The sequence below is a fragment of the Glandiceps talaboti genome, chromosome 14 (genome assembly GCF_964340395.1).
Source record: "Glandiceps talaboti chromosome 14, keGlaTala1.1, whole genome shotgun sequence".
Lineage (NCBI taxonomy): Eukaryota > Metazoa > Hemichordata > Enteropneusta > Spengelidae > Glandiceps > Glandiceps talaboti.
Genome location: NC_135562.1, coordinates 16,970,281 through 16,993,347, shown reverse-complemented (window position 1 = coordinate 16,993,347; position 23,067 = coordinate 16,970,281). Strand labels below are relative to the sequence as shown.

Here is a 23,067-nt window from a genome sequence, read left to right as displayed (position 1 = left end):
TTATTCCCATAGTTCCGTTGCTAGGTAATTTTTCAAAAACACTGATTTTTCTACAGGTAGGTCGGGCATGAAATGTAAATCAGTTATGAGTTCGATGTCCCGGATGTTGGCAAGGTGGGTCTGGAGATACCTGTCAATCACCTGAAATACCAAACAAAGCAATTATCATTTCCATGGCAAATAAATATTTAATAAGGCTTATAAAGGCAATGCTCCGAATCCACAAATATCGATTAAAATTGCAAGAACTAGACAATATGAAAACACATGCACAGACAGACAGACAGACAGACAGACAGACAGACAGACAGACAGACAGACAAACAGGCAGACAAATACACACATACATACATACATACATACATACATACATACATACACACGCACGCACGCACGCACACATACACATACATACATACATACATACATACATACATACATACATACATACATACATACATACATACATACACACACACACACACACACACACACACACACACACACTGCCTAGTATGAATCATATCATGTGAATATGTTCTTACTATTTATATGGATATATTTGTATGTATACATACCTGACATGTTGTGATTCCCGTAGTATGGGGAATGATGAAAGATATAGCCTCTGTATCATCTTGACATGTATCAATACTGGCGTCTCCTTGACAACGAGCGACAACAACGAAATAGTGTGTAGGAATCATCAGTTCACCATACGTAACACTACAAATAAATAGATGTACATATTAGTGTATGTCGACAACACCAAATCAAATTGACAAAAAAGTTTTTAATTTTGAGAATTAATGATGAATTATTAATTGAATTCTACTCTTTCCATTTCTATGTCTGTCTGTCTGTCTGTCTGTCTGTCTGTCTGTCTGTCTGTCTGGCTGGCTGTCTGCCTGTCTGTCTGTCTGTCTGTGACGACCTCTGTTTCAATCTTTTTTCTCTATGTCTATCAGCCTCTCTCTATCTTTCTCTCTGGGGTCCCTGTTGTGATTGGTTAAATATTACAATAAATTGTATATTTATGGTCACGTAGTAGGGATGAGGGGGTGATAGCATTTGTGCTAATGGGTACTGTTGTTGTTGTTGTCGTCGTCGTCGGTGGTGGTGGTGGTGGTGGTGGTGGTGGTGGTGGGGGGGGGTATGCGGTGTTACATGGCGGAGATGATGGTGGTGTCAGTGGTGGTGGTGGTGGTGGTTGTCGTCATCATCGTCTTCCGTTTTCATTGTTCTAGTGGTTCATATACATGTATAGATTAGTACTTGCGGCCTACTCGTTGCAGTGAATTTCTTTAAACTATGTACATAGCGTCATATAATAGTACAAGTTGATATAACTAAAAATGTAAATCCTACCCGTCTTGTTCAATAACATCTATATCATCTCTATGACTATCATAGTTGTAGTCAAACGCAGGACCGGAAATGACGTTGACACCGTTGTACTTGTCGGCCCAATGTAATATTTTGTTTTCCACGTGACTCCATACCTCTGAAAGTTTCAGTTATAAACATGAAATATTAATTAAGTATAGATTTGACAGATTCTGATTTGTGAACTTTCTCATATTTGACTTACTAAAGAAGTACGGTCGGTTAGAAATACGAGTATTGCACTGCAAAATTAAAGAATGTGGCTATGCAGCGTAACGTCTGTCACCTCATCCCCTTTATGCTATTCCTTTCATAGCCAGCACTCCCTCCTTTCTCTGCAATTTCTAGTTGTCAGAGAGACGAGAATTAATAGAAAATGGTGGTAAAACAGTGTATGGTGAGTTGATGTTCCGATGATTATTTAGTTGTAATATTTACCTGAGACAAAACGCTTGTGTTGTGGTACTAAATTGGATGTGATTAGGGCATCCATCTGTCCATCAATGTTTTCAATAATTCCTGTAAAAAGATAAAATAAAACCTAGCTAAGTAGGCAGATAAGACCAATTTAAAAGCGGGGTCATAGTTTATCGATTCTTTGTAGAATTATGGTTAATCTTATCCCATTTCATGCATATGTCGTTAGTTTGCTTGCTTGCGTACACATACAGACTTTCATATGAACGGTTGCAAAAACAGTGAACGTTTCAAAATTTGGCTCAACGACTTCGCAATGCACTAACTAATACTCAACAGGTTGGAATTGGGAGAGCAAATTGTCGCAGATTGATTAATGATGTGCAGTAGCAGGTCGTCAAACTGTAAGACACGAAATAATATTTATGTAATCGATATTTTACCTGGTGGGTACAGAAATGACTTTGTGACGTTAACCGCCATGGCAGCCAGGTCATAGCTGGCACACTCTGGTGCTTCTTCTACGGGTAAACGAACATCTGGTCGAACACAGTCATGGGGAGGGTTTAGTTTCTGACGCTCGGTCTAAAAATGAATTAATCAATATTGTTACCACTAGAAGACCGATGACCACAAATTCAACTGCCGAGCTGTTAAATTGTGGGTTTTTCCTGAGACAAGAGGGGGGGGGTGAGGTTTTTACGCGCGATGTAGTAAATTTGCCCGTCAAAAAGGTATATTTTTTAGAAAGAACGTGGTCTTTATCTAGAATTTGTACGTATTTTCGTCACTTTTATTTTAAACATTCATACTCAAAACTTGTCTAGTTCCTTTACAATATCGTTACCATTTACACCTCCACTCATAGTATATTTAAAGTCGTGATCGTTACTCTAGGAGTCCTGAGATGCATGAGATCCCATTTTAAATTCATCCACAGCCACCCACACAGTCATTAACATATGTCTTTGTTAATCAATAACAAAATTCTAACAAAGTCGTTCATAACGTTTATTGGAGAAGTTATTTAATGTCCAAATATGGTATATTTGTCTACTCAGGATGCTACCTATACACTGTTTACGGCACTATAACAGTTGGGGTTCACTGATTGGATGAACAACTTTTGTGCTGATTCAAGGACTTTGACTATACGTGGTTTAGTTAGAAACCATGTTGGCATCCAGTCTAACTCAAAACATACCTATAAGCCTCCTTCAGTAGTCACTGGCAGAACTGTTACAATAGGGGCTGGTATAACACCGCATTCATAATGTTAAAGATGTTGTCTTCTGTAGTTTATTTGTAGTGTTTGACTCAAATGGTACAAGGAACTGTGGAGCATACTATCATCGCCTTCTACTATCAACAAAGTTCGCGGTGTTCATTTCCCTTTCGCACGGCTTTAAGAAAAGGCGTTTGGTTTGGTTTATATATCACCGCTATCGTCTACTGGCAATACCGCAGTTTGACATATATAAACTATATCATAGCGCGCGGACAAAACTTCCGAAAAGAAATAGTTCAGTACACGTGCATAGTTTCACTCATGCCGGTTTCTATTACCTTTTTTCCCCGCCCTTCCACTGCAAGTAAGACAAAACACCACTATAACAAGGCAAATACTTAAATACGACTTATGAATACTTTAAAAAAATTTCGCACTATTCTCGTGACTTTTTTTCTTACCTGTTTTTCCACTGTGTAAGATACCCACATCGGCATTTTCAAGTCTTTGTTGTACCCGGTGACGTAATCGTCTTGTGTCAGCACACAATGCGATGCATTGAATTTCACTAGAGGGCGCCCTAACGGTGTATTGGCCTTCAGCGATGCATCAACTGAAATAGGTCAATGTAGATTATATAATATGACATGGATGATTCAAAACATCAAGAATTATTCAATCAGTAATCACAAGAAAGCAACAAACTGCCATCCTTCACGTATGTCCATTTCCAACGACAAGACACGACAATGTACTTTCCCGCCTAAATATATTATCAAACGAAATTGTTGTTTTCCAGAGAATTTTTAACAAACGTGAGCGTAATTTTGGACTGGGATCCGAGAAATTACGTTTATAGTTTCATTCATGATAGAATTCAATTTCTCAAAGATCATATTATAAAAAAAAAGAGCCTAGCAGATATGTATTTCGAGTAGGGACGGGTCACATGTATGTTTGACAGTATGTTCTGTTGATACGCTCACCTTCCGATGACGTCAGATCCAACTGGCGGTCAAATTCTTCTATAGTCTTCGATGTAGAATTCTGGTAATAAATTACACAAATTCAAATATTTAGTGATTGATTATGAAGATCATTACTTTAAAATGGTAACATCATATCATTATATTACAGTGATGTTTGCACTCGCAAACTACCGTAATGTAGCTTGGCCCCAAATTATACACTGATCCTTCACTACTAGCTAACGACCAAAACAAACTAAAGCGGAAATCGAATCTCGCCTAAAATGTACTACAGTTTACAGCAGATTTAAATTTATAATTTGTAACATTCAAAAAGTCAATTGAATGCAATTAAGAATGTCTGAGTGGTTTCTAATTAGGTGTATTTTCAATCCAGTGATCTTCAAAATTAAACAGGCGCAGTTACTTTTCGGTCTTTGAGGGTTACTTTTTTTTTTAAATTTTGCTCCCAGTTACAGACTACGTCACTTTAACCCAATGAAAGAACACAAAACAATAACAAATTCAACTATAATTCCACTACATCACTCATCAGGTTAAACCACTCATACAATTAAAATCACCAAACCTGAAACAAAATGTCGTCTGGCTTGACAAAAATAGTAAAGTTAACATTGCTACATTTTATCATCTGGCTCAACAATCGTCTGGCTCAACAACAATTTTACCAACATAGACATGTGTCGAACAAGGACGATAAACTGTAGCATTGTTGGTAAGATTTTGTTGAACCAGACAATAAAATGTAGCAATGTTGGTAAGATTTTCTCGAACTAGACGATAAAATCTAACAAGGATATTTGTCAAGCCAGACGACGTTTTGTTTGTTTTCGTGATAAAAAAAATGTAAAAGTAATTAGCAGCAGATCAGTGACCTTACCTGTACATTATTACAAGTACAGTTTGATGTATCAGTTGATATTCTTTCATTGTAGTCTGACGGAAAGTTACATTCACTTGCTTCCTTATTGTCGTTCTTATCTGGTTCTTCAAGTGACTTGGGATTTCTTAACATGTGATATAAACTACCCCTAGTCCCATTATTTGGAGCAGGTTCAATGTCTAATATATCTATCGTAGTAATGAGAGAAGAAGGATTTTAATCCACCAAATGATGCAAATTTGGTCACTAACTTCTGCATTAACTGTGGTGTATTCTAGTCATTTTGGGCGACACATATTGGTGTAATATTGGTGTAATCTTTATTTATACTGGATAATTCTGTAAATATATAAACACTTATTTCCCAAGAAGTCCAGTGAGGGCCATCCCGGAAACCGGCCGGGGAAAACCTGCGTTGTTCGATCGGTAGAGTCAAACTGAACGACACTCTTCTTACTTACAGTGTGGTAAATTTAATCAAACCCTAAATGGGTTCGAACACCAACCGCAGTGGTAAGAAGCAAGTGCTGTAACCACTGGGCCACCGACAACCGTATACCTGTGTAAGAATTTAAAGTACTCCTCCCCTCTCCTCGACCCCGAAGTACGTATGAATAGTAGGACTGCCGGGCTTTAAAATATCAAAGGTGTCAAATTCGTAAAACAGAACTTTCAGTGTTGGATTTGTTCTACGAAATTATGAAACCATACCTGCCATTAACGAGTACAGTTCTGTTGCTAAGAATGGTTCGATTTTCAGATTTTGCTTGAAGGAAGGACCGTGTGCCGTAAATAAAGACTGCAATAGAAAATACGTTAACAGTAATAATTCAATGCTCAGTGTGAAAACGTGTCAAACACACATTCCTCGAATGTATTCCTCGAAAGTGTGTGTGCGTGTATATATATATATACTATTGCGCTCTGCCACTGCGGTATAGAGCACTGTCTTAGCAGATTGATACTCACCGAGTTATATATATATATAACTCGGTGAGTATCAATCTGCTAAGACAGTGCTCTATACCGCAGTGGCAGAGCGCAATAGTTTTGGTAGTACTGGGACTCTTTATATATATATATATATATATATATATATATATATATATATATATATATATATATATATATATATATATATATATATATATATATATATATATATATATATATATATATATATATATATTTGATAGTTCTGGAACTCTTTCTTGGTTGTAACTCGGAGTTTCACGCAAAGTGCGATCATCATGTTGTCTGATGATCGCACTACGCGTGAAACCCCGAGTTACAACCAAGATAAAGTTCCAGAACGATCAAAACTATTGCGCTCTGCCACTGCGCGGTATAGAGCACTGTCTAAGCAGATTGATACTCACCGAGTTATGCTTTACAATATTCCACAATGTCAATAGCCATCTGTGCCCCCGTCTCCACAAATGACATTTTCCATTATGGCATGGAAAGAAAATAATAATCTTTGGCCACAGGGGGCGCAGTTCAAGACAACTTTCGGCACTTTTTCGACAAATTAAAAAGATCATGCAATACATACCCCCATTGAGATCTCTTTGTTGTCGTATCCATGGTTACCACCCGTACAGTAGGTCTCGCTGTAGGACGAGTCATTATTTCTAGAAAACGGGAAATAAACTTGTCCATGAATGGTTGTGGAATTGAGATCAAGTTGGTTATGCAATGCAGTTCGTGATTGGAAAGCAATGTTGTTCTAAGTATCAAATCACAGTTACTGAAGTATGCAAGAGAGAATCTGCCTTCAATATAAAGGACATAAAGAAGTCGTAATCTGATTGGTCAAAGACAGGATAGATTCAGAAGCTGATTGGTCAAGAGACAGGATAGATTCCGTAGTTCGGCTCGACCAATACTGTCAGTTGTTCTAAACAAGGTTGGCGATGTTTATTCTAGTCACGTTTATAAGAGACAATTTCATTGGAGTTTCCTGCGTTTACAAAAATATACACACTTCTGCTAAGAGGACATTTTTTCCCCAAACTATCACTCAGTTCGATTTCTTTTTGTTTCGTTCAGTTTACATTCATTGTAAACTGTCACCATGATGCAATATGTTTTGTCTAATGTGACTGCCACAGAGTCCTTCTAGTGCGCATGATGTATGTAGTTTTGAAATTACAGTAACTCCAAGTAACCTTTGACCTACTCACAGAGATATTGTCCATCCATCATCTGCAGCCAAGAGGATTTCTTCGATTCGTCGATTATTGGCATAATGCCAATTTTTGGGCAACTCCCATTTTACATAAGGTGTGACGTGTTCTTCTGTACACTGTGGATTGAAATGACATCACGACAATGGTAAAATTATACCCTTATATGGCAATATTCTCTTATCATCAACTAAACTTTTGATGTTGTATGGTTCTTCAAAACACAAGAATGTTCAGAAAAGGCCATTTATAAATGATGAAACGATTAAAAAATTATGCAAATCATAGTGACTCAAAAAAACCAAAACGCACGAAAACATGCAGGAAACGCCTAAATATGCTAATTTTAAAACAATCAGCAAACATTGTCAAAAAACACAGCCGCTTTTACGGCACTGTCCACGCACCGTTTTTTACCGTTTTTCGTTGCGTCAGCAGAAAGAAAAGGTAATCAGGCTTGTGAAAGGCCTTACCAATACGTTCCGAGCATGCGCGGTTTGATTACCCTACCAGCTATGTAGCTTCTCATAATTTGTATTTTCCACCTTACACAATTCCTTGACCTCTTTCCCTCCCTAAACTGTTACCACGGGAAACCCAGGGAGAGTGTTAAAAACAATCAATTTAAGAAATAATAAAATAAATAACATAAATATACAATTCAATAAATAAAAATAAATATATATACACACACGAAAATGGTAAAAGTAAATGAAATACCATTTTGAGCACATGAATAATTAATGTATATCTGACCTATATACTATTAATATAATAGGATGTGTTTTTTTATACTCACATGTATATCAAACCACTGGGTTGAAACAAAGTACATCATTTTAGTATACAGTTCTATACATACACATACACGTGTAGATTAGTTATTCAAGTGTTTAAGAAGGTATTATATTATTTACTCATGATATACATTTGTTATTTTTTGTTTATTCAATTATTTTTAATTTTAATTATCTATTTATTGTTCACTCGTTTTCGTTTGTTTGTTTGTTTGTTTGTTTGTTTGTTCATTCATTCGTTTGTTTACGGTTCCTGGGTTTCCTGTGCTGGTACAAGTTCTAAATTGACCATCCGTATTATTATATAGTGCCAAAAACGATTTAAACAATGGTCATGGCCTTTTATAGAAAAGAAAGATAATTCCACTTTTAGATTAAATTAGATTAGATTAGATTAGATTAGATTAGATTACTTTGCTGACCAATACGACTATAAAAGAGGAATATGTCTTGGTGTTGCTAAAACGATCAACAGCACATGACGAGTACAGCAAGATACACATATATACAGTACATACAGTATGATACACATATATATAGTACATACAACATGATACACATATATATATAGTATATATATACAGTACATATATACAGTACATACAGCATGATACACATATATATATATACAGTACATATATACAGTACATACAGCATGATACACACATATACAGTACATACTGTATGATACACACATATATACAGTACATACAGCATGATACACATATATACAGTACATACAGCATGATACACATATATACAGTACATACAGCATGATACACATATATACAGTACATACAGTATGATACACATATATACAGTACATACAGTATGATACACATATATACAGTACATACAGCATGATACACATATATACAGTACATACAGCATGATACACATATATATAGTACATACAGCATGATACACACATATATACTGTACATACTGTGAATATTAACGATTTGAACTGAAACAAGCTCGTTCGTTCTGTATGATATCAATATTACCATCTTATGCAATATCAAAGCAATATGACGCAAACATAGCACATTCAAGGAGGTGCTAATACGAGACATTGATCAAATGAACACCAACCTCCATTGCATCAACTACCTCTTCAGGCTCCAAGAGTACAGCTAGGTAAGGTGTAAAGAAGAATTAAAATGTTATATTTATCATAATATCAAATCAGCCATGAACTCATTCAAGATATTGATACATATGGTAAACAAAAATATCCATTACCTCTCATCTTTGATCAGACTAACTAATTCCATATTCTATTTATTTGTAACTTATATTCTCTCTTTATCTTCTGGTTCTCTCACTTTTAACTTTATACCTTTATATGTCTGACTGTCTGTCTGTCTGTCTGTCTATTGATATATATGTGCGTCTTTCTCTCTGGCTGTCACATATTGTTACTCTGTCTCTGCCTCTGTATGTATCTGTCTGTATCTCTCTTTCTCTCTCTAGTGTCTCTCTCTCTCACTCTCTCTCCCCCTCCCCATTTGTCTCCCTAAAATTGCAATAGGTAAATGGAACTGTCTTACCATCATATTTAGGGTCAAGACGGGTCAGCGCTCCAAGTCTGTAATAATAGTCGTCGACATCAATGTACTGAAATAAAGAGCAAAGGAAAGGAAAGGAACCTAATTCATATCTGATATAAACTTGACAAGTCGAATAAGAACGTTTTGGTTTTTTTGCTCTCTCATCACTCGCCACTGTTGTCATCAATACACCAAGAAAACAATATGGATGAGACCTTTTCTGTAGGTGATAGAATTGCACCGGTTCACAAGAAAGTCTGGGAAATTACGGTTAATATAAAAAAAAATGTAGTTTCCACAAGCCAAATCAGACTTAAACTAAAATATATTGAAATGTTTACATATACTCTATGAACAACATGTAATTATGAATAGTTAATTGTAGTATAGCATGCATATATATGCAACAACAATATTTCAAACGCATGTCCGTTTTTTTAACTTGTCGAAAAAATGATTTGCCTTTATTGTAAATTGACAAATGGAACTACTCACGTCACCCATAAAGTAGACTTTATCACATCCAACTTCTGTCATGCCATGGTCAGCTAATACTATAATATCAATACAACGATGAAGGCCAAGTTTTACAATTCCATCCATCAAATCACCCACAGTTTGGTCAACACTACGGAGTATCTCGTCTATCTGTTATCAACACATTTAAGATATTTGAGTGTGATCTATAGGTGATACGTGAGTCACGTGACAGGACATTAACAACAACGCATCTTGTAAACCCCCCCCCCACACACACACACACACACACTCTCTCTGGGGTTCTCACATCTGAAAATGTTGTCAATATGTTGGACTCTCAGAGAAATCCTACTCCTTTTCATGCACGAACAATTATAGCGAAATACCCATCCCTTTATGATACAGCACATATACACGACTGATGGACACACGATTTTCGACACACAACAATATAAATATGAACCAAGACCCCTTTTCCCCGAAACCTGTTTCAGACAAAATGACAAATGCAAAAAGCACTTCAGATTCATATTAGACAAATTAGACCCTTTGCATGAATACCTATGCAGTTTTTCAATTGGAGTGACCCCTATAGCTTCCTGGTATCTATCTCCCTGTCCAATCTATATATCGGTCAATTCATCTTTTTATCCCCCAATCTGTCCTTCCACGGTTTGAAACGATTCAAACTTTCAACCATCCATCTGTATATTTATCTACATATCAATATATTCATCCTTCTACAGCACATTGCAGATTACTGTTCACCCTTTCTGTTTGACGCAATCGCACAGAAAAAATGACAATTTCTTGCTACATAAATCTCAGACAAAGATGAACCAATTAAACATACAACAACTAGACGCAGACACGTGGGCGCCAATGTTTTGATGTCTGCATGGTAGTATATTAATTCATTTCATTTCTAGCCCGACAAAAAACTGTATTCATTCAATCTTGCTATCTTCAAGCGTAGAATGTGCAGTTTCTATTGGTTTCTGCATGGTTATATCAAACAGAGCTAGTGAACAGTATCTGCAATATGCTATATATTCCCTTCCACTCATCGTTCACTATCTATTGATCTGATACTATCTATCACAAATCCATCGATCGATAAGTCTGTTCAGCAATCAATAAAATAAAAGCCATCAAAGTTACATAAACGTATAACAAACACTTACTTTGTCAGAAAACGGTCCAGTGTCGTGTCCTTCATGGTCAGGTTCATCGAAATACAAGGTCAAGAGACTAGGTCTGTTTGTATGATATGAAAATAGCTACATTAAATCGGGAATATGAATCAACGCTTATAATTCACTTGAGAATTAATAAAATGTTATCAAGCTGTTGAATAAAATGTACAATCAGTCAAAAAGTTTTGTTTTTTAAATTCATGCCTGCTGAGCTCCTCGAGGTGCGAATTTGACGGCAATGACCTGTATCATAGCGCCTTAACGTTAGTGACTGGAATTATCTGAGTCTTTATTTATAGGGCTGTGTTTATGTATATATAACTTAATCATGGTCACTTTTTTGCTGAATAAAACGTCCTTAAAATGATTAGAACCTAAGTGATATAAATTACTACTATGTTGGGGACAGACAGACAGACAGACAGACAGACAGACAGACAGACAGACAGACAGACAGACAGACAAATAAAGGATGTTACCTTTTCTCTTCAGGCATTGCAAGCCAGCTAAGTACTATATCTACTCGTTGTTCGTAACTGGCCTCACTGTGGGGAGATAAGAAGATGTATATATGTACATTAAAAGACAATGACTGTCTATTTTTGCAATTCAGTCTCACCTAGTAAACATATATATTTATATATATTTATATATACACATATATATCACTATCCTTTAATGTCTTATTTCTTTCCATGTTCAACAGAAAATGACAGTTATCTTATAATTTTCAAATACACGTTGGAAACATTACATTTGATTTATATCATAAAAGACGTGGCAAAATAGAACGCCAACGATGCTAATGCGTCTATGAAAAACCGACATGTGTACTTTGTTACACTTAATTATGTAGCACTAGACCACTGCACGATTACATTACATTACATTACATTACATTACATTACATTATACTACATTACATTACATTACATCACATTATACATATTATAGTCCATTACATTACATAATACTACATTACATTACATTACATTACATTACATTACATTGCATTACATTACATAATACTACATTACATTACATAACATTACATCATATTACATTACACCGCTTTACACCACATTGCACTACATACCATAACGTTACATTACATTACATTGCATTACGTTACATTACATTACATTACATTACATTACATTACATCACGTTACATCATATTACATCACATTGCACAAATCAAAGATCATCACATAACATAACATAACATTTATCTCACTTCTATCTCACATTAGATGAATCACATCACATCATTTTACATCACACCACCATACAATTGAACATAACACATACAATCGACTACATACCCATCGTAAAGGAAAAAATACGTTGGTCGAACGCCTAGAATAATAAAAAATATGAATATTAATTTACTTGGTTTGTTATCTTGTAATCTACCAACATAGGATGGTTGTAATAAAGACTAATATAATCATAACACTAATATATGCAAGAATGCTTTGAAAGCGGAAGTGTGCTTTTGACGAATTTAGTGGTATTATTTAAAAATTACGTCATACATTATATATTATTCATATTGCAACATTGATTTCTAAATAAGAGCAGTACCAACTGCGCATGAGTGAGTTGACTTGATATGTTGTAATATTGGAAAAATCGACATAATACAAAAGATCACCAAAGACTAAAAAAATACACTTTTCTCGTGCAGTAGGCGAAACCAAATGTACTAGTGACGTACCTGCTATTTCTGAATCTGAACCAACCCAGAAATATGTCGCCGCACGGTGCCCCTGGTTTTCTGCTGTTACCCAGATCTACAATTGCGAGTTGTTAATTAGAGATTGCATCTGACATACATGGGTGTACTGTACATGTACATCATATATTATAGGAAGGTTAAATTTGCACTTTTACCGCTAGAACAACGACCAACAATAAAAAAAATAACAACATGCCAGGTATATCGTTGTAAAAGACACTCCGGCATCATATAGTTTTGTATCCACTTTATACCAATGTATTGAGATTTACAAATAGAATTGTTTTGATATCAAGCAAACAAATAAACGAAAGAATATGCACTTTTCTGAAATGAGGGCAGGTAGCCATGAACAGATCGCAGAGTGGTTAACTTGGTATCTGGTTGTAAGGGGGGGGGGGGGGGGCATTTACCTGCTTAAAGCTTATAGGCCAGTCCTCTAGTGCGAAATGTTTTAAAAATTTTACAAACACATTACATCTTGATGAAGATACCAACATTGATAAACTTCAATGACTTTTGCTATTTCATCTAAAAAAAACACTACCAGTGCTTCTGAGCTTTGCATAATTGTATTATGTTGATATTGATACAGCCTACTTACTGGTTCACCTCCCCACCAGTATGAGTCTCTAGATGCATCACTGCCCAAACTGAATGCACTGCCCGTATCTGGATCGTAAAAATTATTACCGACAATACCATGTGATTCTGGAAATAAACCCTGTAATACATATAATGAAATAACAATTAATTCTAGATAACAATTAAAATACATACATACATACATACATACATACATGCATGCATACATACATACATACATACATACATACATACATACATACATACATACATACATACATGCATGCATACACACACACATACATACATACATACATACATACATACATACATACATACATACATACATACATACATACATACACACACACATACATACATACATACATACATACATACATACATACATACATACATACATTGTACATACATACATACATACATACATACATACATACATACATACATACATGCATTGTACATACATACATACATACATACATACATACATACATACATACATACATACATTGTACATACATACATACATACATACATACATACATACATACACACACACACACACACACACATACATACATACATACATACATACATACATACATACATACATACATACATACATACATACATACATACATACATACATACATACATACATTAAAAATAGATCTTACCGTAGCTATACTGTAGTGATTAGGAAAAGTGTAGGTAGGAACGACAGGTCTCATATACGGAGCATGTACTCCACAGTTCGCTGAAAGATGATAAAGACGACAAAAAACAAATGTTATGCTGAAATGCATACATGGTGATATCATAATTCATGGATGATGGCGTGGATTTGGTAACATCCTTGGCAAATTAGATTATTTTTTATTCATGAGTGTGTTTATGTGTGTATTCAGTTGTGCGTATATGTTTGTTTGTTTGTTTGTTTGTTTGTTTGTTTGTTAAATAAGACGAAACCTACTCATTATTAACACATACAACAAACAATTCCGAATGATTCATTTTGATTCAGATTTTAGTATCCTTAGCAAAAACAAATATTGAAGGACGTGACTACTTTTGTATTTGTATTTTTATTTGAATTCATTTTTATTTTCACCAATTCAGAAAAATTAAATGTACTCTTACGGACACTAGAGGTACGTGGCCCTACCTAAGGACAACTCTAACTGCGTTAATGAGAATGTGTGTAATACGCCTCGCGAATAACCATATACGTCAATGTATTCCAGAAAACAACATACTACTCAGCAATATCACAGAAAAACTTAAAATTTGAACATTATTTGTACAACAAATACTGATCAGTTAAGTAATAAATACACATATTTGATGAAATAGAATCCACACTGTGCCTTTACATGCAGTTGTAAATTTATGTAAACAGAGATAGCTAGCTAGATACTCTATTGTCACGTGACTATTTGAAAATCCTTACCTAATTTCTCAATATTTGGAGTAACGTTTCGGGTCAAATAATCAGCACGAAACCCATCCAAGGACAATACCACCAGAGGGCGCTTTTCATACCTGAAAATCAAGTTATTAGATTCAAAATTTCTAGACGATATTATAGAGAGAAACACCGAGGGGCAGTGACTAGGACACAGGACGACAGTAAAACTGGTATTCAAGAAGTGGAGACAGACAGACAGACAGACAGACAGACAGACAGACAGACAGACAGACAGAAAGGCATACAGTACACACACATGCAGATACACATGCATTCGTGCATACGTGCATACATACATACATACATACATACATACATACATACATACATACATACATACATACATGTACATACATACTTACCCAGCAGGACACTCGGGCTCGTCATAGTTATCACACGGTACGTCTAGCCATGAAGTGTCTCCTGTGATTGGTTCATTTGTACCAGGTGCTTCTATAATTAATGTGCAAATGCACTATTAGCGTATACGTACTTTACACAAGTTTACTTTTGTGACACTTTTGAGTATATGATAGCAACATTACACTGTTACTATGTGTATGTTTACGTTCAGTGTGTCTGTGTCTGTATCTGTGTACCTGTGCCTGTGTTTTTCTGTCTCGTGTGTGAGTGAATGTATTATGTGTGTGCGTACGGTGTATGTGTGTACGTATATGTGCGTGTGCGTGCGCGCGCGTGCGTGTGTGTGATGGCTAGACGAACATATTAACTATTAGGTAAGACGTAAAAAAAAACATTCAATTTTAAAATAGAAGGGGTATGTAGATGTTTTATTTCATTTTATTATATATTTTTTCATGTGTGAGTTTCCAGTTCAGGTTTCCCATTGTTTTCCAAATGGTCTCTGTGTTATTGGTTTCTTCCTATCAGATGTACAGCCATTACAGATTGGAAGAATAGTTCTTTTTCAGTTCAGATGTCAGTTTCCGCACCCACTATTTCTTGCGAGATTTCACGATTTTCGCGGTTTCATTATAATTTTCCTCGAATACGTAAAAAAAAGTTTAGTTTCGGAGTGACAATCTAGGTGGGGTCGCTTAACCGGAACCAAACAACTTTTTTTATTTGGCCTAAGCAGAAAAAAATGAAATGTTGAGTCTAGACGAGTTATACTGTCGAGAATAAAATTTAATATGAAATTAATTACCTGGTGTTGCTACTGGTGGTGGTGTTGACGAATCATGGAATATCGCATACCCTAATCCAATACCGATACCAGCTGAGATAATTATCAGAGCAAGCTGCCGAAGACAGAATTGAAGTAAACTTTATCAGTACTTGATGTATCATAGATGTACGTCAATTCTATATATTGTCTAGATAAAGTTACTGAGGTTTATTTAATGAGTTGTTAACCCCATATATTGCATAAAAATCTCTATATTTCTCTGGCCCTGTGTGTGCCTGTCTCTGTCTGTCTGTCTGTCTGTCTGTCTGTCTGTCTGTCTGTCTGTCTGTCTGTCTCGCTCGCAGTTTGTCTGTCTGTCTGCCTGTCACACACACACACACACACACACACACACACACACACATGATTTTGATAACTCTCTAATAATGAATTCATTGAAAGTGGACCATGTTATATATAGCCACAGTTCTCACGGATTATTGACACTTGTAAACCACATTTACATTTACAACTGCTTCAGTTTGCTGATCCAATCATAGTAACGTATATCTTAATTTGCATACTTCAAAAAAAGTCTAACCTCTACTTACACATATCACAACAATACGTCCGGTTCTCTGTTTCTGAAAAGTGAATAGAATTTGCTGTAGGACATTTCCATCATGGGATTTAGCAGAAATAATACATTCAAGCTGTACAATGAATATTCATGAGATATTTTATGCTGATGGGTAATAAAGGCACTCAGAACTCATGAATATTCAGTGTTCAATTTCAAAAACTCATTTTATTCGTAGCTAGTGTAGTTTAAAGTTTTGCATCTCTCTATTAATTCAAGAACACGCAAATCAATTCTTAGTTACAAGCAATAACAACAATTAGGCGTCAACGTATAAAATGTTGAAAAATCAAGGTCAAAGTTACTGCACCATCAAAATTTACAAATAATTTTAGAAAAATTATCGATTCGATGCGGCTGTCGTAAACTATTGTAGTTACTCTATGATAAATTAAATATTGCTTCCTTGAAAAAAGACGGTCAGTCTTCAACTGTCTTTCCATTATTCCAATATGACAAGGAACAAGGTTTCTTATGGCAAAGTTTGGAAAAATCCCAAGGTCGTTTACTTTCATGGGAAGTGGTTCCCGATGAGCTTCTACCTGCAAGGGGGAATATCACTCCAGAATTGTATTTTCATAATATTAGGGTTCTGGAGAGTCATTTTATGAATTCGCATTACATAAACGTCGATCGGTTGCCAAAGAATGCCAACTTGCACGCTGAATATTCATAACTCATCAATAACAACTTACTTCCTTCATATAAATTATCACGAATATTCAGTGTACATCTAATGAATAATCATGTCTGCTAGGAACCATCATACAGTGGTGTTCCAGAGGTGACAGAATACTTTCAAATTGCAAAAATTACGTGGTTTGAAATGATATTTCTCTCCAAAACCTAAAGTTTATGAAAATCCCTTTATTTCCCGCAGTGGCATTCCCCCTTTAAACTCGACAAAATATACACTTACTGGCTTTGAGAGATTGTATACATCGTCTTCTATGTAAATATCGGTATACACTTTCTCCTGAAATATAAAGACAGAGGTCTTTTACGTTATGCATGCTTATATTGACCTGTTCGTGTCGTTTCATTATGGGGCGTAAGGGCGAGTGAATGATGTGTCAAGAGTTTCAACCCTCGGTGTAACATCCTATGTCAGCCCATGGTTAGTCAGATTTCACAAGGTTATAACTTTTAAAGGTATATATGTCATGAAAGTAGAAACATTAACTTGCACAAGTCGTCAAGTTTTTTTCCTTTTACACTGCCGTCGCTTAGTGGCGAGATCGATTGTTTAATATTGGATAAAAACGCATTTTTTTTATGGGGGGCATTTTAGTTCTCATCCGACAAAACTGATTTTATCTTTAATATAATATTTTACGTACCCTTAAATACAATATTTCTTTTCACAAATGTCAAATTGAGAAAAAAGGAAGAATTCTCACTCTAAAATAAATATGGCACTAAACTATTAAAGTGCCAACAAACTATTTTGTCCTCACTACATACTGGCTTTGTATTCATAGCCCTCCATATTACACACTACTACATACTGATTTAAAATTCAGTTTGAATGTGTTGTCTGAAAGAATGTCACTTTTGGCTAATTAAGTTAGAAGCGGGTTGGGTCTGGGGCCTCATTAAAAGTACAAGTGTACTTAGTTTTTATCCTACATTGAGCTCAACCCTTAGAGTAAACATCTTGGAAAATAATTGCAACATTTACAATTGGTAATAGTGTTTGATATAATTATAATACTCGTGTTTATTCACAGATTCAGAATATACAACGAAAATCATAAACCTTGAAACATACAATCTCATTAAATTGCTACATTTTATCGTCTGGCTAGAGAAAAATCTTACAAACAGCCTTACGTCAATCGTCTGGTGTGACAAACATCTTTACCGATATGTTTACAATTTCTTTGCTCGGGCTACCATCATCTCAGGATAAGATCATCGCCGAATGTATACTATGTCCCTGCCTAGTAAACCTAAGGTTGGCGCGTTCTTTGATATTTTTTAAGAGACGGTCAGTTGTAATACAGTTTTTTGTCGTGCCAGACGATAACATGTTGAAATATTAATTAGATTTGTGCCGAGCCAGACGAGAAGATTTATAATATCAAAGAGATATTTTGTCTAGCCAAAGAAAAAAAATTGTAGCAATATGTTATTATATGTAGTGTGATTTTAGTCCAGCCATGCAGGCGACGTTTTGTTTCAGAGTTTATGATTTTCGTTGTATTTGTTGTTTTGTAATAATAACAAAATGTGTCTGGCGTTGAAAGTGTTGGCCTTGTACTTTGATTGATTGATTGATTGATTGATTGATTGATTGATTGATTGATTGATTGATTGATTGATTGATTATGAGTTTGGTAATAACAACATTAACATTGCAGTTTCATTCATGCAATTACAGCAGAAGAACGTAAGCTGTGCGTGAATAAAGGTTAGAACGTATGCCGGTGAGGCTGTCACATGCAGAGGGTGATTTGTAAACACTGTAATACAATTGTAGCGTGTATATATCTCTTGCATAGGGTTATTTATATACATTGTAATACAATGTGTCTGTCCCTGTCATAATTTTGACAGACTATACACAAACAAGCACCATATCATGATTATGTACTACATGCAGACTATACCATATAGACACATGCGACAGTATTGTATTACAGTGTATTAAATCCATTCAACATCGCCCCCTGTATTAAGAGAGAGACACAAGTAACAATTGTAGCCGTACTGCCTTGTGTTTTTTCATAACTTACTTTTCTGCTTTACTACATTGTCTATCATAGTCATTCGGCCTCTCAGAGCTCAGTAAGGGGCGTTTTCAAAAGGAAAAATTGCAACAATATTGATTGATTCTATTCGGAGCTCGCTGTCTTTCATTTTGCCCCTGTTTCGAACTTTAGACACAACACTGATCCAAGGCGTAGGAGGAGATCGGATTAATAAGATATCGTCTGACTTATAAAACATATATGTGATTAAACCGATCGATATTCCATTAGATAACGTTGAGGAGGAGGCAATCCGATAGCACACAGTGATAGACATACACTTCGAGGTCATCTCTGGGTTCAGAAATTATACTGAGACATACATGGCATTAACACGATTTTAACCAAAACAAAAACGTATCTGTTTTTGTTTTGTTTTCCTAATTCATAAACAGGTGTTCTGAACATAACCTTCAAGAGATTACATGTGGTTATTGGAGATGTCAATTTTGATATGCCTTCATTGCTAAGTGTACAGAGAGGAGTCCTTCGGAGAAGATTTAATCTATGGATAACGTAAAATAAGCTGGTCATTAGATATATAATCTATTTTTCCCCTACCAGTGTAGTTGTGTGTTATAACCAGTAAAATATCATGCTAGCGATCTTTAGGACCTATGCCAGATCTTCTTTATCTTTCTACAAATTCCAACTCTGGATTTGGAAATACCGAGTTAATTACCAGAAAGCGCTTATAGAATTTATAAAAATACACATATAAATTCTAAATGTTAAATCTTGTAATTGGTTATTTATGATTGTGAATTTATTAGTTTACATTAAAGAAAAAAACATTAACCGCCGTTGTGGTTTCCACGTGTTATACTATGAACAGCACATGGTGCATTTAGAGTCACTAATTGCACTGGTAATATATGTTATATAATTAGTCTTTATACTATTCTCTTTGATTGTAATATCAAATATTTGTGTTGTGTTTCATATCTGGAGAATAGAGATAGCCTTAGTGGTGTGTTTGTCTTCTTTCTATATATTGTTTCGGGTCATTGTTCCGAACCGAATAAAAAATCTGTATGATTTTTTATTTAAAAAATATGTTTGGTAAATAAGTCTTATTTACCAAACATTTAAAAAAAATCATACAGATTGATTCGAGTACCTGTGGTAGTTTGTATGTACGATCGGGAGGAGGTTGGCGGTCACTCCAAAGTTTTACATACCGTGTGAGGGGGCACTAGAAAAAAGTATCAGTAAGGCCGGCGGATACAGTTTTTAAAGTTTCTCAGGCCTTTCCTACGACATCTCCCTCTTAACCCAATCCGACCCCATGCCGTAGACAACAACGCTACCCAGATGTGTGACTACGTAACATTCGTATGTATCCATTGATCGTACGGTATTTTAGCGGAGTCAAAGGCTACGGTGTCCGTGAAGCATTGTACACCTCGACTCATGTTAGCCTGGGAACGACGGTATCGTGTGATTTACTCCGGTGATGTATGATTAGTATATTGACTCTAACATATCCCGTGCTCGCTTGAATTTGTACATTTTTCACTCCCAACCTCCCCAAATCATCCCGTCGTATTATTGAAATATTTGATTTGGCACATAGTGAAATATTTGATTTGGCACAGAGTAAATATTAAATATGCGATAAACAAATTTTATTATATTGATTTAGAAACCATAACGCTATATGTAAATATAACTTACTGGTAATACTAACGTTACTAGTATATTTACATGTGATACGATACCATATACGTACGGTACAGTAGCATTTTACAAGCAACCACGAGTGAGGGTCTACTTTGAATTTTTCGTAAATACCTAAAAACGGATTTTTTGTATTTATGATCGCCCTTGAGAGAGGGAGACCTCTGACCCTTGAATAGAATTAATATTAGCTCACAAGTGACTGTGCGTGGTTTCTGTTTACCTGGTACGGTTCTGTTCAGGAGTTTAGTACGAGTATAGAAGAAGCACAGGCACATCAGATTCAATGATCCCAGTAAACGGGGCGTTGCCCTGGCGGGCTTTTAATAGAAAAGCATTTAATTTACGCTAAAAATTGATAATCATTAGGAATTACTTATAGTATTTATGCATTGACTTGTTCTATTGTCATTTTCATTTCATTTCATTGTTTTGCCATTTTCTCACGTTTTATAAAGCCGAGTTTTTTGGGTTGTCATCTTTATGGCGGAGAGAGATCGTAGAAAAAAAAGCCAACAAGTGGATAGTTTGTAGACTAGCCTATAGCTTCATGCCATTCCGTATCACAGACCCCCTCTAAATGTCATCGCGTTTAGATAGTAATCTCATCAACTGATTGATAACAGAACAGACACAGGAATCTGATTGACTGAAACATCTCACTTCTCACTACGTGTGGCTGACACAACTACAAAGCTAACAATAACGAACACTGGTCATCATTGGAGGAATATAAATTGGAAAATCATATAGTTTGGTCCTGCACATGTCTTGAAGTGTGTGACAGGCCTAGGGGAGCATGAAGTCAAGCTGTTGAACGGGTGACAGCGATCATATCACACACATTATTCACCTGGTTATTCTACCAACATTCAATATTGTCAAAAAACGTCACACTGTAGAAAAAACCTAATCAGTTTTGGGTTTGACAAGATTTGGTTGTTTTAAAGTTCATCTTTGCAATTAGGCACATTACACACGAACTATGGACAGGTCACAGACACTTGTGAGCTAATACTCTAGTCAAGGATAGTCATAATACAAAGTAATGATGTTATTAGGTATTGACGAATATTCAAAATATACCGTCACCGGTATCAGCATTGGGGAAGAGAACTATAGTATCCTTGGAGACGGTATTTTTTTGAATATTCGTCAATAGCTAATAACATCATTATGTTGTATTATGACCGCCCTTGAATAGAATTTTAGCTCAGTGAATGAAGTATTAGCGAGTCGAATGTTACTGTGGGACAGGTAGGCATACTGCATGGCAGCGCCCTTCATTCAGACTAACACAGTGACTATAAAACCTAAAAGCTGTAAAGTTTAATCAAGTTCAAAGCGAGTGACCCTGACGCTAGATTTGTAACAGTATATGTAATCCTCATGTAAGCGATTTAACAGACAAACGTTCAAATACTTACCTTGTCTGCCATTATTGATTAGTACAACCCCACAGTAGTTGATGACAGTTGTGAAGTTCCAGACAACTTTGCCGTCAATGTAGAAATGATAGGGGACGGCAAACTACACCGGCCAACGTGACTTGAAAGAAGTCAGGCAGACTTAACTGATAGCATTAAGATACGATACAAATATGCCAATGACACCGAAGCACACGTGCAATAAAAATGCCGTGTTATGTTTAAGGAGATTGGTGATTACAAATATATAAATGAATAATGTAATTTCGTTTCTTTTTGTAAATTTTGAGTTTACATTTTCTGTGAGAAGCATTTGTAAATGCAGCCTGTTCGCCTAGAATTCAGTGACGGAGGTATGTGAATGGCCAGAGCAGTTAAATCTGCAGACGACCGTGGATTCTAAGCAAGCATGATATGTTTGATGTTGAGGAGGGCAGTTTTGATAATACTCTGTAAGGTACGCCGTGACAGGTAGTCTATCTGCTAGACCTCAGATGTTCTTCCG

General features: G+C 35.7%; 1 protein-coding gene across 1 annotated transcript; it reads right to left on the bottom strand.

Moving 5' to 3' along the window:
- LOC144445349 (ectonucleotide pyrophosphatase/phosphodiesterase family member 3-like) lies at positions 1 to 22,574 on the bottom strand. The gene is made up of 26 exons (XM_078134888.1): positions 22,563 to 22,574; positions 17,622 to 17,678; positions 17,135 to 17,244; positions 16,102 to 16,220; positions 15,296 to 15,386; positions 14,916 to 15,007; positions 14,143 to 14,222; positions 13,464 to 13,583; positions 12,839 to 12,914; positions 12,444 to 12,477; positions 11,598 to 11,663; positions 11,103 to 11,179; positions 9,938 to 10,086; positions 9,443 to 9,509; positions 8,985 to 9,025; positions 7,090 to 7,211; positions 6,459 to 6,537; positions 5,615 to 5,702; positions 4,907 to 5,091; positions 4,018 to 4,078; positions 3,493 to 3,644; positions 2,247 to 2,388; positions 1,825 to 1,905; positions 1,369 to 1,504; positions 579 to 726; positions 1 to 141 (listed from the first exon to the last, which is right to left on the bottom strand). The coding sequence occupies exons 1-26, from the start codon at positions 22,572 to 22,574 to the stop codon at positions 1 to 3; spliced, it is 2,526 nt and encodes an 841-aa protein (XP_077991014.1).
- Positions 22,575 to 23,067: the final 493 nt, after the last annotated feature.